Source organism: Ruditapes philippinarum, unplaced genomic scaffold (genome assembly GCF_026571515.1).
Source record: "Ruditapes philippinarum isolate M1 unplaced genomic scaffold, ASM2657151v2 ctg2684_1_1_1_1, whole genome shotgun sequence".
In the NCBI taxonomy this organism is placed as follows: domain Eukaryota; kingdom Metazoa; phylum Mollusca; class Bivalvia; order Venerida; family Veneridae; genus Ruditapes; species Ruditapes philippinarum.
In genome coordinates this window covers 102686-120575 of record NW_026862743.1, presented here as the reverse complement: position 1 = coordinate 120575, position 17890 = coordinate 102686, and the positions used below count along the sequence as shown (strand labels likewise).

General features: G+C 32.7%; 2 protein-coding genes across 2 annotated transcripts; one reads left to right on the top strand and one right to left on the bottom strand.

Annotated features, from left to right (window-relative positions):
- Positions 1-432: 432 nt before the first annotated feature.
- LOC132720083 (mitotic-spindle organizing protein 2-like) lies at positions 433-1675 on the bottom strand. Its single transcript, XM_060704075.1, has 2 exons — positions 1548-1675; positions 433-649 (listed from the first exon to the last, which is right to left on the bottom strand). Exons 1-2 carry the CDS (start codon positions 1673-1675, stop codon positions 433-435), a joined length of 345 nt encoding a protein of 114 aa, XP_060560058.1.
- Positions 1676-5133: 3458 nt separating this feature from the next.
- On the top strand, positions 5134-17890 carry LOC132720082 (fructose-bisphosphate aldolase-like). The gene is made up of 9 exons (XM_060704074.1): positions 5134-5288; positions 8836-8976; positions 9839-9997; positions 10802-10909; positions 11386-11546; positions 14821-14904; positions 15726-15900; positions 16528-16727; positions 17518-17890. The coding sequence occupies exons 2-9, from the start codon at positions 8862-8864 to the stop codon at positions 17608-17610; spliced, it is 1095 nt and encodes a 364-aa protein (XP_060560057.1). The 5' UTR covers positions 5134-5288; positions 8836-8861; the 3' UTR covers positions 17611-17890.

Below are 17890 nucleotides of genomic sequence, written 5' to 3'. Positions count from 1 at the left end.
CATATGATAATAAACTGAACTGCCCATCGTGTTTGACAGGCAAATAACATGGAACATGTTGAAATAAAATAACATAAAAATTCTTTAAAAAAAAACATGTACAAAAAACTTGAAAAAAGTCTTTAATAAAATGTTCAATAATCATTTTAATAAAAAGAAATATTCAATAGTATCATTTAAAAAAAAATAAGAAATAGTCTTTAAAAATCATATATTCATTAATTAAAACATCAAGTCTAAATCAGAAAATACAAAACATGTCAAGCAAGCTTAAAAATTTCAACATGATTTATGTGTAAGATAAAAATTCAAATAGGTCTGGTCTTGTTCCAGTATTTGATGCTAATTTACTGTCTTACAGTGCCATAGTATCAATTACTCAAGTCATATCAAGATAAAATTATATAAAATTGTTCATATGAAATGTGTATGCTATCTTTTTCCTTCATTTCTTCTTGAAGAACTGCCTGAGGGATGTCTAATCTTCGGGGCTGAGCGTTGTCTGGGCGGGGGCATGTTTTCTGTTTCAGCATGGCCAGCGTGACCCCTGCTTATTGTCTGGTGTTTCTTGCTGCCTGCACACATTGTTTTTAACATCTGTAACACTGCCTGCGGAGATACATTCATCTTAAGAAGGTCTAATATGATTCTGAAACATAGAATAATTATAGAATATAGTACAACTCTCAAAGTCATGGAAAAAAGTATATATTAAAACTATTTAACTTACTTTCAAATTAACTAAACTTTCAGACAAATGATATTGGTCAGGACCTATATATCAAATAGAACATAAATATATGTAAAAAAATATTAATGGCCCTGTCAAGTCTAATAAAACCTCAATGAAATCCCTTTAAAGTAACAAACACTATAAATGCAATATCAATACTTTCTAACTTTAGACTGAAATTGTTATGTGTCCATGAATTCTGGTCTAGTGTTTATTGTTTATCTATTTTGGGTTTTACGTTACATTGACACAGTATAGGTCATATTGCGACGTTCCAGCTTTACTGGTGGAGGAAGACCTCAGGTGCCCTTCGGTGCATTATTTCAGGCACGAACAGGCACCTTAGTAGAACCACCGACGTTCTGTAAGCTAGCTGGATAGCTTCCTCACATGAAAGAATTCAAAGTCATTGTCGGGATTCGAACCCACAGCGGTGAGGGGCAAGTGGTTTGAAGTCAACGACCTTAACCACTCGGCCACGGACGCCCCCTGGTCTAGTGTAAGAAATTCCTAAGTTTTCTTTAATAATAGACAAGTGTTGTTTATTGTTAAATTGTCCCTGAATAACTGGTAAACTTTCAGTTCTACTGAAGCTCTCTCACAAATAAGCAAGAGATCAATGTTTAAGCTGACAGCTTATATTGCCTAATTATAATAAACAGTTGTCAGCAAACAATGAAAACAACCTTTCAAAAAAACATAATACATACCCAGTTGTATTATTCAATATTACGCATAAATGACTAAAATACATGAACAAATAATATCTTTATATTTAATATTACACATTGTATAAATGAATATAAAACTTTACTTGAAAGTTGCTGGTTCCATCAAGACACCTGCCAGTTGACATAATTCATATAATTCCAGTTCATCTAATGTTAACACATTCTTGCTGGTCAACTGAACATTCATAGTGTGTGACACCCTGGAAGACATCTTGAAAGAATTTCCTGAAAAAGTTAAAAATAGAGAATTTATTTCCATAAATTGGGATATGTGTATTTTATGATATGTTATGATGGTACACAGTGCCCTGTTAAAATGCTAGTCTCCGTGGTCGAGGGGTTAGAGTCGATGACCTCTAATCCAGTTACCAGTTACTTTCTCTGGCGTGGGTTTGATCCCCGGGAGATGCTTTGGTAGTTTAACGCGGAGGAAGGTAGTCTAGTACTGGTGTAACTCTCCAGGAACGATGGTTAGGAAACTACCCGCCTATATGACTGAAATACTGTTGGAAAAAGGCGTAAAATGAAACAAACAATTTCAACAAACAAACAAACTCTTTCTAATGTTCATGAGTCTTGGCTTATAGTTATATAGGCTTTAACATTAGATGCCATTACATCATCTATGAACTTAAACAAGTTTTAGAAAGAGATGTAGCTCTTCCAGAAATAACAGGGTTGAATAATAATACCAAAACTTCAATGTAGTCTATAGCTGTAGAGTTTAAAAAAATAAATATCAAGAAAATTCTTTGAACAGATATCCACGTCCTTACTTTTTACTTGATTTAATTTTCTTAGTATTTAGGTACCGTACCTCAGAAATTTGGGATAATGCACACTGTGGGACCAGTGTTAATCTATCGAGGCAGACAATAGTTTGGGACTGGGCAAACTGAATTTTGGGACAAGGAGGACCATGACTCAAGATGAGGCATATTTATAACGCTTTTTGTATTTCAGGGCCTTTCCACCCTATCACCTAGGCAGGGCCGAAATGAGGCCCCAGTCCCAATCAAAAATAGCCCCTTTTTTCCAACTTAAAAGAAAAAATCCAAACCACTGCCAAAATATCAAATTGTTTAAACTTTTGAGAAAAATTAAACTGTTTTCACGTGTTTCTAAAAACAACGGGCAAGTTATATATGAATCATGATCAAACACATGTTAAAAAACTTCATAAAACACATATTAAAGTCAGGTTTTCAACTTTTTAATATGTCCCAAAATGTTGAATAATTTTTCTATACTAGGGGGCCTTCCCCAAAATTTCTGGATAAGGCCGTTTTTTTCCTAACAGGACAGCTGCTTGTATTCTGTTGTGTATAGATATTATGCAAATAAATGAAGATAAAATCATATTGATAAAAAAACTAGTTTGAAAATATACGTCTACAAACTGCAAAATTAATATAAAATTCATTTTAAACGCCATATTTTATATTTCTAAATTTTATAATCACTTCCGCTTCCTCTCTCTCACATTGAAAATACTAAAGTGAGCGAAAGTAAGATCTCTGAACTGGTATATAGAAGTAATGAAAATGCATGGATATTAAATCATCATAATGATTTTTTTTTTAATATATTTTATTAATTTCTGAAACAATGCGTCTACAAACTGTTATATTAATATAAATTCAAATTAAACAGTTCTTTATAAGTCAATATCTTATTTTTCAATGTGAGCGAAAGGAAGATCTCTGTTACTATGTATAGAAATTATGCAAATAAATGGTGATTAAATCATCATAATGATTATTTTTGAAAATAAATATAAGTAATTTCTAATAATATACGTCTACAAACTGCAGTTTTATTGTAAAAATCTATCAAAGCGCTAATAGCGCTTGATCTTTGCTGTGGTTGGTTATGACTAGTTGTTGACATCTTGGATGATAACATGAATTATAGCCTATAATTCATGTTATCATCCAAGATGTCAACAACTAGTCAAAACCAACCACAGCAAAGATCAAGCGCCTTTCTAGAAAAAAGAAGAGAGCATTCTAGAAAGCCCAGTGCCCAGGGACAGCAGACGACATCAAGCGGTACAAAGACCTTCAAAACACTATGAATGTCGTAAGGCAAACCAAGCTTATGTTAGAGACATGGTTACAGAAAACCCTAAGAAGCTCTACACTTTCATTAAAGGGAAGCGGTCTGACAGCACGGGAATCTCTCCACTAAAAATGTGATGGTATGACTCACAGCGATCCAAGTAAGAAGGCTACAAATTAACAATATTGAACAAACAGTTCACTGGGGTGTTCACTACAGATGATACAACAGACGTGCCAGCCATGGAGGGATAAAGATACCCAGACATGCCACACTTCACAGTAGGAGCTGAGGTTGTCAAGAAACTTCTCCTCAGCCTCAACCCCCATAAGGCCTCTGGTCCTGACAATATACCAGCACAATTCCTGAAGGACTATGCCGAAGACATTACTCTGGCTCTCACCCTCTTGTTCAACGCCTCTTTGCAACAAGGAACAGTACCTTCAGTCTGGAAGAAGGCAAATGTATCACCTATCTTCAAAAAAGGTGACAGTAGCAACCCCGCCAACCCATTTCCCTCACATCAGTATGCAGCAAACTCCAAGAACACATCCTAAGGGCCAAATTATGAAACACCTTGACCACCACAACATCCTTTCAGATCAACAACATGGATTAAGAAAACAATGCTCAACTGAAAGTCGGCTTCTTCTCACTCGTTCACTCAAGGGGAACAAGTAGACGCCATACTACTAGACTTCAGTAAGGCGTTCGTTGTTGTGCCTCACTAACGACTCCTTTCCAAGGTGGATCATTGCGGCATCAGAGGGACAGTCAGAAGCTGGACTGAGAGCTTCCTGTCTGACCGCAGCCAACAAGTTGTCGTTGAAGGCCATTCATCTGCATCCTCCCCTGTTACATCCGGGGTACCCCAGGGGACAGTACTAGGTCCTTTACAGTTCCTCCTTTACATCAACGACCTACCAAGGTGCGTGACTTCCATCAGCCGCCTATTTGCTGACGACAGCCTGATCTACAGGAATTTGAGCAGTCAACCTTGAGGCCTTCAAGGGAAGACTAGTCATGGGGCCCTTATATGCCGGGGTTGATTTTATTTTTAACATGTTCTTCTTTTAAATCTGTACTTATTCGCAGCATAACACTTTGTACATACACCCTGTATGTCAATGGCCAAGAGTGGGTTATGTACAGTATTGGAAGAAGAAGAAGACTTTGCTCACTTTCGCTCACTTTCATCAAAAAAGTCACTTTCGTATTTTAGGCATAGATTCTACCAAATAAGAGTTAATAATACTTTATTTGGATTTATTTTCAGACAAAGTAGAAAACTAGATAAACACAAATATGATATCACATGTATTACTTAATTATAATTGACAAATAATTGCTTGATTAACACTAAAATGTGTTTCTTTAGTCACATCGTTTAATATGGGTCGAAACATACTGAGGTCGAAACGTTACGTTATCGGATTAGAATCATCTGAATCGTCTTAGATACGCCTTATTACTGAAATGAAAATTATAGAAATGTTGTAATCAAAGAAATGCGGTTTATTTTGATAATTACCCTGTCTGATGTAAGCTATATACTTCTATAATTTCAATTCCATGCCGAAATTTTTGTTATTGTTTGTGGTCCATTGTTTACCCTTTTTTTCAAAAGTTACTTCCCCTGTTTGCAAACAGGAAGCCGACAGGAGTAACCAACCTTGGCATTGACAGCGTCCTTGACCTTAGTGATTTTTGACAGTCTGATCTTGGAAGTGATTTCTTCACCATTAAGCGTGCTTTCTCGGTTGGTAAGTAAAATTAAACTTTTTGTGATATAAGCATATTAGATTTAATTTGATTTTATGTTTGAAATACTTTTTTAATTCGGAAATGAATTATTAGAGCTCTATCAAGAAATTGATGTTGCTGATGCCGGGTGTTTCTTTGCAGAATCTGACCTTGAATTGATAGGATGATCTGATCTGATCACACGTAATATTTTATATTAACAGAATATGCCACTGCAGACTTTATAATATTTGAGATCTTATTATTTATCTTTTAAATTATAAATATCTTTATTTACAGATAAATTGCTACCATTTTTTCATGAATTAGCTAGATTTCTACATTTTAATTTTTAGGACACACCGTATTGGCTAGCCGTACAGCACTTTTCAAAATTATATTGAAGTCGAGAAAGCACATGTTATTTTATTACTTTTAGCGAGGATTTTAACCAAGAAACAGCAATTGTCTACGTATCTTAACTGTTTAGAGGTTAATCGCCTTGTTGGCTACAGCAAAAAAAGTATGAATATCGATCTAATAGCATTTTGTCAGAGTTAAATAGTATCAATTGAAATAGTTTACAAAACTTTGATGATGATCTTTTTTGTTTTATTAAGTTTAATTTTCGACACCTTTGAAATGAAACAAAAAAAAGTTTAATTTTCGACACCTTTAAAACAGGGTCTTTCAAATAGAATGGTCTGGAAACACGCTATGTAAACCCTTCTCGCTACAATAATACATGTCTCGTATAAATCGGTATAGTTTGCTATAAACAAATTATGTAAGTGTTCAAGAAAAGGGCGAATATTAAATACAAGAGCAAAAATGAAAATTTTAACGACATGACGTTATTTAAAAAATCTTTAAACTTTTGAAAAAAGGATAAATATTTCAGGAAATGATGTTTTTTAAAGCCATTTTTGTTAAAAAACATAGATTGTTTGTTCAGAATATTTGCCGATAATCGGCGCCATTTTGAAAATGCACCAAACTAAACATCAAAATATTTCCAAATTACATTGTGAAATATTATAATATTTTTACATGATCCGATTTAATAACATCTTTTCTCTGTTAAAATCAATTTCTATTTTGTCATTGAAACAATGCATGAATGTAAAAAAGCTCATGAAACTCGGACCTGTCTTCAAATATGAGCAGTAGATTTTTACCTTGACACCGGGAACGTAAAATTTCTAATTTCATTGCAAATCTATAAAATTGTTACTTTTAAAGTAAAAACTGATAATATAATGTAGTCAGAGTTAGTTTTTAGTATTTTTTTATTGATTTAACAAAACATTATCTTGTAATTTGTTTATTGAATGGTGATGTGCTATGCCATATCACGGTCGGTAGATAACCCAATCACGTGACTCAACCGAGACAGCATTTTTCGTAAAATTGGTCTGTCTCCAGACCATTCTATTTGAAAGACCCTGTTTAAAATGAAACAAAAAAAAACCCCGAAAATTATTGTTGTTAGGAACTTAGGCTAGGATAATTGCGTCAATTACCGATGGTATCTAGAAGTTTGTTAATACACGGATTTATATTACAATATAAATCCGTGATTGATATAAGGAAAGTTTACATGTTCCGTGAAACGCATTTTAAAATTCTATTGTCAGTCCCTGGGTAGGCTTTAAGTAATGCTAATTGCTTTTATGTTTGATATTTATCTACTGTATTTGAAAATTGATTATTATACAATTATTTTTGCTTTTCACCGTTTTTTTTTTTCAATGTTCTTTTTATTTATTCCACTCCGATCATTATATAGGCCAATTATTTATTCGATCTATGTGCTTACTTATAAAAATATCATTTTTCATACAAATAAAACAACAAATCATAAATATGAGGCACAAAATAACATATGCATGTTCGTCTTCCATATATTTTTGAAAAGTGCCGTACGGCTAGACAATAGAGCGAGTCCTGGCTAGTCATACGTGACTCAAGTACAGCTAGAACTTTTGGTTAGCCGTACGGGCCCGTACATGTCATGTACGGCTAGCCACTTCCTAATTTTTAAAGAGAGTGGCCTAGGCTCTAAATCTCTGGAAGCTTTAGGGTTTAGTTAAATTTCATAATGATGAAGTTTGTGTAGTAGTTCAGACCTGAGCTTGTCAATGACGCGATGCATATCTACTGGTAAGCTTCTTTTAAAAGCCATTTGGACAATTCAGATTGACAATCTGTTTTTTCGCTCTTTGTTTTTCTCTCATTCACTGCTCTTTTTGATAATTCTACGGCAGCCCTTGATAATCTGTACTTGCACACCTGCCATTTAGTGAAGATCTGTGACAGACAGTGCTGACTTTTAACTGCATGCACACATTATTCTATCTCTTGCTGTTTTTGTGTATAAATTTATATGCATGTAATACAGGGTCTATATATAGATGCAACATTGCATTAAATATTTTACTTAATATCAAGTACTGATTCAGATTAAAGTTAATTGCAGTGAATTAATATTCAGCTGTTAATGTGTATCACTAATTAAGTATAAGTTACATGTACATGTATGTGCAGGCGAGGATTAAATTTATTGACAAGCACTGTGCAGTGTAAGAAATAAGGATTTGAAACCACTAGGCTGGTCGGACTACCAGATTGGAATATTCAATAGCCCAAAAGACATTGCACTAGTACAATTCAATTGTTCAAAACAGTTGTTTATATTGCCTCTGAAAATACAGTAGTCTGGTTGGGCTTGTTACTTTGAAAAGTTGGTAGCCCGAGGAGAAATTTAGTAGTCAGGGGCTATAGGACTAGTGTTAATTTTGAACACTGACTGTGTGTTACATAAAAATTTGTGAGTGGAAAAGCTGGTCAAATTCAATGTCACTTTGATGTTCAAACTCAGGCAAGTTTAGTATCTAAAGGCAACTTTGCCGCTCAAAGCATCCATTTTTGCTAGAGCCCAGGTTTTTTCCCTGAACGATAATGCTTTAAAATTATGGCGTTTTCTCCTCAAATTTAATTTACATCATTTCTTTCTCCCCTTTGGGCAAAAGTTTCCTTCTCCCAATTTGTGAAAGAAAAAACCTGCTACAAAAGCAGGGATATTGTGAAACAATTTTTTCATGTAAATCTCTTGCTTGATAACTTACTAGTATTCAGGAAGAGCAAAGTATTCCTTCTTAAGTTCACTTTGCATAAATTTCAGGATCTCGTTAAGATATAAGAAAAAAATGGTTTTAACTATTATCCATCATCCATGTGTCCATTGAAATAAAGAATTAGTAGAATAGAGTTTCTTAGAATGTATGTCTTAGTTGTAAGATGGTCTTAACTGTGGTGCAGTCAGAGCGTTTCTACTGTATTATATCTTGTTATTTTTAAAATAACCACTAGCAATTTTTGCTGCATAATTGTAGCTATCAAGTATGGGCTGACATAGAGCCAGACATATAATGCAAATGTAAGCACTGTGATTACCTTTGATATTTTTTTTTTTTTTTTTCTTCAGCATATGTTAAATTTAAAAATGGAATTTATTAACAAAAAAGATTGGTCTGTCAGAACCTATATGATTTGATTGTATTACAGGCCAAGCATTAAAGACAAATTTTAAAATGTCTGCCAAATTCCCTCAGTACTTGACACCAGAGCAGGAGGATGAACTTCGCCAGATAGCCAATGCAATTGTAGCCCCTGGCAAGGGAATTCTAGCTGCTGATGAGTCAACAGGTATTGTATAATAATATATTTGTGTTATTAATTTGTTCAATTTTTTGTTTTCAAGTGAGTAGTGTAAGGAAAAGAAAGTTGTTTTAGACTGTTTCCCGGTCACTAACAGAGAAATTGGTAATTACTGTTCACTTATGGAGACATTGGTAATTACTGGTTAGTTATCCAGGAAAGCCAGTTAGGTTGATCATCGGCCAAGATACAACCAAATATTAATTTAATGTGTTAAAAGTGAGGTAAATATCAGTCAAACCAAATACTGTTTTATATACTTTTCTAAGATTTTTAAAACAAAATAACGCCATATATTTAATGATTTTACAATGCATTTCAATTTGATTTAGCATCACTGCCTACAGTGGAAATGTGTGTTTGTATCTGTTCAATTGCTCAACCAATATACAATCTCATTAAAACCATATCCTAACTGATGTGCCACTACAATACTTTTGACTACGAAGGGTAATGTATCACAGCGAAAATGGTGATCTGATTTTAATCATAAAAAAGTTATGAGGAAATCAATTCAGAGGAAAGCTTTGTGTAACACTTTAATGCTTAATAACATGACAACAACATAGAATTGTGTATTATTATTTTGCTTCCCTTTCTGCATCGCCAGATACCCACAGTTGATTAACATGTACACATAACATGTAATCAACATCTGATAAAATGAATGGTCTGGCCGTGGGTATCTGACGATAACCTTTCTGATATTGATTTGAAAATATATGATCTTACAATGTATATTGTACATAATGAAAGAAAATATAACATGTAAATATCTATCATTTCGCTTATAACATGTACAAAACACAAACAAATTGCAACTAACTCGTACTGTATTTGTTGATAACAGGTTCCATGGGAAAACGTCTTGGTCCAATCAATGTGGAGAACACAGAGGAGAACAGGAGACGATACCGTGAAGTGTTGTTTACCAGTGATGCCGTTGTTGCCGAAAACATCAGTGGTGTCATCATGTTCCATGAAACATTCTACCAGAAAACCAAAGACGGTAAATTGATATTTGATATTGATCATTTTAACAATTATACCTTTGGAAGAAAACGGATGTTGAATTATATCAAATGAAGAATCAAAATTTATTCAACTTGAATAAGGAATGTCACTGGTTTTTTTTCCGGTGTTTGCTTGAACATGTTTTATGCTCAGAAGGGCTTATCACTGTCTTAAGTCTTAAATAAAAGCTGGAAGGTTGCTTTAAGACCTTAACAGTGTTGTTGTGATGTAAAATGATCCAGGATCGATTATCTGATTTGTTATTACTTCTCCGTTTTAATCTGTAGCATTTCTTAACTTTTCCATATCAAATCAATACAGTTCATACTTGAATCTTGCCTTTACAGGCTGTGGGACTACTTGGGCAATATGGACTGTTGATTTTACTGTCCCTAAAAGCCTTGTCAAAGTAGTTATGAAATGAGTGGACTTCTTCATTCGTCATTTAAGATTAGTTAAAATATAGCTTAAAGTATATAAAGCATATATATGATGATGTATAACATGGGAAATGAATCATACGGTTACCTTTATGATAATGGTCTTCATTGATTAAATGATTTATTGTCAAGTTACAAACTACCATCAGTTCTTTGTTTTCTTCATTGCCCCATTTTTCATGTGTACTTGAAAGTGGTTGATGCGTTTTCTTTTATATATGTATATACAATGTAGTTAAGTGCCATCATGCCCTTTGCTTTTACTGTTTTGCCCCAAAGTACTCATAAGTGAGATATGTTACAAAGTTGTTTGATGGACTGATTCTGTATTTCAATTGTTTCCTCTTATCAAATTTTAGGTAAACCATTTGTTAAGCTTCTCCAAGAAAGAGGAATCATTCCAGGCATCAAGGTTGACAAGGGAGTTGTCCCCCTTCTTGGCACAGATGATGAATGCACAACACAAGGTATTGAATTATTTAGATACTACAGAAACCATATCAATCACACTTTCTGCTGTATCATAAGCCACTTAACATTTGACACCTAGTATACATGTGTACCTTATTTTAAGATGAAATAAACTGCATCTATGGTTAGATCCATAATTGTTGAATATGTATATGTTTAATCCATGATGTATGTTATTAATAACTCACATGTGACTTTCTGATTGATTGATTGATTGATTGATTGATTGATTGATTGATTGATTGATTATTATGAAACTTTTAAACATTCAGATATATTCTATTCAGTCAAATTCTTGGAAGATTAAACATATAAATGTACTTTGTTACATTTCTTGCAAGGTACATGAAATAGCAATAACTTTAAACAATTAATCTTTTAAAATGAGTTAGATATATATGAATATATTTATAATATATTTATCAGTGATAAGAATGTTAGTAAGCGGTTTAAACTGGTCATATTACAACAGGTTTGGACGGTTTGTCTGAAAGATGTGCCCAGTACAAGAAAGACGGTGCACAGTTTGCTAAATGGAGATGTGTATTGAAGATTGGACAGTACAACCCCACATACCAGGCCATGTTGGAAAATGCCAATGTCCTTGCTAGATATGCTATGATCTGTCAACAGGTTAGTCCCGATATGTTATGTTGTACCAAAATACCACCATTTTAATTTTTTATGTGGTATATACATGTATTTATAGTGGCCATCAGAAACCCATAGGAGAGCCTCACTGTATTAGATTGTTAGGAATTTATGTGTTGAGCATTTATGCATCTAAAACATATAGAGAAATGTCTTCATTTATGAAGAAACAAATGGTCATTTAATGGTGTAAAGCAAAATTGCATGTCTCCTTGGTTTTTTATCATTGACTATTGGTAAATTTTGGTTGTAAAGCTGAGGATCAAATTTGAGATTCCTTGATTTAAAAATTGTTTTATCTTAGAAGTATTATTTAAGACTTAAAACCTGAACAAAGCAATTACTGTCATTGTGTTGATACCTTGTGATATTTAGGGTATGGGACACACATAACTTTTGACAATTCAGTTATGTTTTTTATCAATATCTTTGCTGTTACCCCACTGATTTTGACAAGATAATATGCAGAGTACCAGTAACTGTACAAGCTTATCGAAATTGAGAAAGCACCTAAAAAGGTTTTTAAAGAGCATGCCTGCATCAGGCAAAATGTCTTTAATATCACATGGTATTGCCACATTGACCCTGATATCAAGGAAGGATTTCTTTATGAATTAAAAAGTCTATCCCATCAATAAGTTAGACTGGGAGGTAAAACTGTTGAAGAGGAAATTATTGAGATCAATAAAAATACACATAAGCTTGAAAATGAAATGCATTATGATGTGATAAGTATAATTTTTTTAAAAGAACAATCAACATGTCCTTCAGTTATATGTATATTGTACAATAATTACAAAAAGTATCTGGTATAATATACATGGTTTTTAGCATAATGATTTGTAACCTGTCACACAGTTTGTCAATGATTTATATACCTGTACAAAAATCTGAGCATTCCAACCTTTTTTTCCTTTATACCTTATTACAGTTGAGATGTTTATATTTTTTTTGGAGTTTTAGTTTTGAGTCACACACTGACACAGTTAAGGTCATATGGCAACTTTCCAATCTGTTTATTGATTAAGATTGCAGACACTTCTCAATGCACTATTTCAGGCATGATAGTAGAACTAGTAAAGTAATGTCAGGTAAAAAGTCAGGTACAATGGGGGTTAAAACTATTAGGAAACCTTCCTCATTCAGATTCCTATGAAGAAAAAAACACAACAAATAACATATAAGTGTGTCCCTGGCAGAATATGAACCCAAAGCTTAGGTTAACTATATAGGCAGTGATTTTAACTCAGTGGGATAAACCACATGTCAGCTGAAACATTGTTTATAGTATTGATTTAAAAGACACCATTTTAATAAAACTTACAATATTTTATCCACATCTTTCATTATTAAGACTTAGAATTGTACCTGATCTTTATCTCATTTATGATTAATATAACCGTAAGATCATAAAATATTGGTAAGGTATGTTTTAGTATTTAATAGATGAGTTGTAAAAATGGAGCAACAAAATTTTGTTTAAAAATTGTTATTATAACTTTTTACTTAATGCTGATGGTGTTGAATGAGTTACCAATGCTATAAACATAAATTTGACATAACTGATAATTGGCCTCTATACTGTAGGCAGATCCATTTTAGATTTATTGATTAAAACCCTCAGAAAATAACAATGGACACTTCTGAATATTAAACAGGGAAATTCAAGTATGTATTGGCATAGGGATTACATAAGCATACAAAATCTGTTTTAGAAAAGAAAGAAAAATTGTCATCATATTAAAAGATTTTTTTTCCAATATTTATTGAGATTTAATGTCTAAAAGATGTTAAGTTATTTTATAGAGCAACAAGAAAATCATTCATGAAAATGTGCTATTTTTAAGTCATTCTACGCAAATTGGCCAATTTATATTAAAAAAAAACAACAACAAAATAAAACGTTCTGATAATGAAATTTATTTTACAAATTAAAGTAAAGGTCATAGTAAACTGTGCCAAATTATGTATGAAAATGTTAAAACCAGTGCAACACTTATTATATTTATTATATTACTTAACATTCTGATCTTAAGCCTACATTGCAAGTTCACATACATATGTTGTACTGCATATATCACATATAATATATGTGCCAAAACTCCACGAGGAACACCACATTTTTTTCCTGCAAGGTAATCAAGATATGTTGATAGCACAGGTTCAGGTAGTAAGTAGGGAATAGGCAGAGTGCCAACTTCTGCATATTTATTCAATAGGAAGTCTGGGGGTAATTTTTTTCTATCAGAAACTTAGAAGAAAGTCTTATTAATGATTGATTTTTTTGTCTGTTGTCTGCCTGAATTCATTTGACCTTCGTAGGCACATACATTTGTATAATGACATTGGGAGTTATACATTTATATATAGGTAGTGTAAGATGCTGCAGGAAAATTTGCTAGTATATAGGGTACAATGGTAGAGATTGATATGTGAGATAAGCCCTGGGAGAGAATATATAATTCACACAGGTAGATCAAATGTATACTGACGAATATATAAGTCAAGGGTTCAACATACATTTGTCTAATGTGATGAACTCAAAAGTACATTATTTATACAACACTATTGTATGTTATGAGGAAGTGTATTTTTGCATATAGCATTTTGTGATGCCATATCAAAATTTGTTAAAAAGTGGAATCTAAAAGGTTTCATTTTATAATAATGATAAAAAAAATCTAGATAATATTTCTTGGAAAATGAATAAATCAGCACAGTCCTTATTATTTCATGTGACATGCTTTACAAAATATTTTAGATAAAAGGAACAGGCTTACAGACAAAAGAAACAAAAATATGAATAATTATTAAAAGTATCTTGAGAGTTTATTTCTAAGAAATGATAACATGTATATTGTTTAAATGAAAGAATAAAATGAAAAATGAGTGGGATTTTTTTCCTGGGGGGAGGGGGTGGGGGGACCAAGTACTAATACTGCTTATTTTGAAAGTAAAAAACCTGGTGTAAGTTCAGCTGTTTGGGAAAACTGCAACTTTCAAGAACATTTTAATTGGGAAGAGGCCTTTTATGTAGGCCCCTAAGAATAATCACTGTGACCACATGTACTTGAAGTAATGCACTAAGTGAGTGGTTTATAAAGTTTTTCTCCATCATATAAACCTGTAAATATGCAACATATACATAATATGACCCGAATTGTTCAAATTTGACTTAAATGAAAGACTACTTTAAAAATTTCAAGATGGAATGGGATCTTATGTAGTTTAAATGAATGTTATTTATACTTTTCAGAATGGTTTAGTACCAATTGTTGAACCTGAGGTATTACCTGATGGAACACATGACCTGAGAACTGCAAGAAAAGTCACTGAGCAGGTAAATATGTTCACGAAATATATACAGAAAATAGCATTAGAAGCTAAAATTAGAATAAAGTTTCTACAGATTTGTCCCCCTTTATCATCATCTAGTTAGGACTGATATTCCATGAAGAATGATTGTAATGGTTTTACATAGAATTTATTTCATTAAAGGCACATTATGCCTCAGAAACAAATAATATTATAGTTTGGCCTATAGTTAGAAAGGCCAAACACTAATCTTATTATTTGTAAATGATGGTTTAACAGAAACATAAGATTCTTCTTACCTGAAAAAGCAGTGATAAATGTGAAAGAATTTGTAAAAAAGTAGCAAATTATAAACAGAGTAGTATTTTGACATCCATACAAAATGCTTATTCAATATCACTGCACTTGTTGCTCAAAAGCAACAGATGAAAGAGATGGGTCTGGTAATTTGCCAAAGATCAGCTTTTTGAACACTATAAAAGTACATCAAAATTTAAAAGATTTTAAGTAATAAAAATAAAAAAAATTATGAGGCATGATGGGCCTTTAACTTTACAGTATATGTTACATGATATTTCATAGAGTTTGCAGAATTAAATTTATAAAGTGTACAGAAAAATGACATAATATTACATTAAATGTACATAAATACAATATCAACTTTCACGAAAAAATTTATCAGAAAATAATATATATCTTAACAATTTTCACACCCTTTAGATTCTGATGCACAATTTTCATGTTTCATTTGTTAACATTTTCTATACTGTCTGCCATAGCTTATAAATAGACTATTGTATGGCAAGACACAAAGTTTAGCTTACTTGTTTCTTAAAATATTTTTAGGTGCTCGCTTTCCAATACAAAGCTCTTGCTGATCATCATATTTTCCTGGAAGGAACTCTTCTTAAACCCAACATGGTGACCCCAGGACAGAGCTGCCCAAACAAGGCAACAGCAGCTGAAATTGCTAAAGCCACAGTTACAGCATTGAGCCGCGCTGTGCCACCAGCAGTTCCAGGTTTGTTCATACTTCTCTATCCAGTTTAATCACTGTTCAGATCACTTGTACCTCAATTAGTAACTTTATGCGAGAAAATCTAGTCACATGTTTATGACTGGCATCCAAGATATTTACATATTATTATTTTGATGCAATTGTTTTAGAGATCGGCAGAGTTTCAGGCCCTTGATTAAGCACTGAATAGCCATTTTAAACCTTTGTTAAGACAAAACAGTGGAATGAGTGGTTCTATGGACAGATTTCTGGTTTCATACTAAATTTTTGTTCAGAGTATAACTTTAAATCAATATGATGTATCATAATTAAACTTTTTAATATCTTGGTGATAAAGTGGCATTTGAAGGGCATTTGCATAAGAACAGTTTTTGGTTTATGTATAAAGTGTAAAAAGTATATTAAGAAAAAGGCACAAAAAGGTATTTAAGTAGTGTTTGATAGGGAGAATTAAAAAATTAAAAAGAGGGTATGTAGGATGACCAGAAACAGAATTTTATTTTATTTGCCTATGCATCATTTTTTGGCCTGAAATTTATTTTTTGGCCTAAGCCTCGTTTTTTTGGCCTGAAGTTGTTTTTTTTGCCTAAGCTTTATGTATATGGCTATAATATTTATGTTATTTTTCAGGAATCACATTCTTGTCTGGAGGTCAGTCAGAAGAGGATGCATCCATCAATCTGAGCGCCATCAATGCTTACTCCGGACGCAAACCATGGGCATTAACCTTCTCTTATGGTAGAGCTTTGCAGGCTAGTGTTTTGAAAGCTTGGCAAGGAAAAGATGAGAATGTCAAAGCCGCACAAGCAGAATTGTTAAAGAGAGCAAAGGTACTTAAGTTAAAGAATTTTATATTGATTTGAAAGGGTGAACTAGGATTTGCAGATCGTAAAAGTAAGCAAAAAGATTACTTGCTTTCTTTTATCATGAACCATTAGTGAAATCTTTTCTCTTCCAGTAAAGCAGGAAGGTCTGTGTATAAGTCGTAATTGATGTGTGTGTTAAAAAACAACCTTTCTTTCCAAAATAAACAAATCTTTAACATATAGTTGCGAACTTTATAGAATTACATTTTCTTTGTAAATATAAATAACATTTATACCTATCACGTATAACATGTTTATATTTAAGCTCATTTGTGTATCAAATTATTGTAAATTATACTAATCATTTTCTTTAAGGCTTCCTGGAACTATCAAGGGTTAAAGTTTATAAAGAAATTTTCTAAGCTCAAACTCAGATCTCCATTATTTGACTTTGTTCAGAAACAAGCTTAGAATGAACATTGAATAAAAATCATGAGATTTGAAACTGAACTTGGAAAAAATTTATAATATGATATATAACCTCAAGGCTATCATATGAGGAAGCCTTGATGTGACCTAAGTATGGCTGGAACATTTGATTCTACTTTGAAAGGCAAACTCCTGATCCATTATGTCACGGCCTAACAAACCAACCCAATCCCTCTTAGGGCTTGAACATTTGATTCTTGGTTGAGAGGCAAACTCCTTAACTATTTTGCCATGGTTTAAACAAAACAAACCAACCCAACCCCTTGTAGAGGTGTTGGCTAATTATATATGTTTAATAATGTAATATTATTTTCTATCTTTTCAGGCAAACGGTCTTGCTTCACTCGGACAGTACAAGGGGGATATTGCCAGTGCAGCAGCCGACCAATCGTTATTTGTAGCTAAGCACGCTTACTAGAGACATTGAACAAATAAATGTTAAAGATAATATCAACACTTTGTTAAAGACTTAAATTATGAAGTCAGTTAAGAAATAGTGAAGAATTTTGACATTTTTAATTGTTGTTTTTTTTTAAAATGCTTTGTTATGAATTTCCGCTTTTTTCCAGTATATACATGTACAGTACTGTAACATTGGTCTAGAATTACTTTCACCTGTTTATTATTGTTAGATCAACTCTTTAAAAAAACAGTATTTTATTATTTTTATCTGTGTCTGTGTTTTATATTTATTTTTT

Coding starts and splice junctions, on each gene's coding strand:
- LOC132720083 (XM_060704075.1), bottom strand. CDS start 1,675: ATGTCTTCCAGGGTGTCACACACTATGAATGTTCAGTTGACCAGCAAG. Junction 650..1,547: donor ATGGAACCAGCAACTTTCAA/GTAAAGTTTTAT, acceptor TCTATGTTTCAG/AATCATATTAGACCTTCTTA.
- LOC132720082 (XM_060704074.1), top strand. CDS start 8,862: ATGTCTGCCAAATTCCCTCAGTACTTGACACCAGAGCAGGAGGATGAA. Junction 11,547..14,820: donor ATGCTATGATCTGTCAACAG/GTTAGTCCCGAT, acceptor TATACTTTTCAG/AATGGTTTAGTACCAATTGT. Junction 15,901..16,527: donor TGTGCCACCAGCAGTTCCAG/GTTTGTTCATAC, acceptor GTTATTTTTCAG/GAATCACATTCTTGTCTGGA.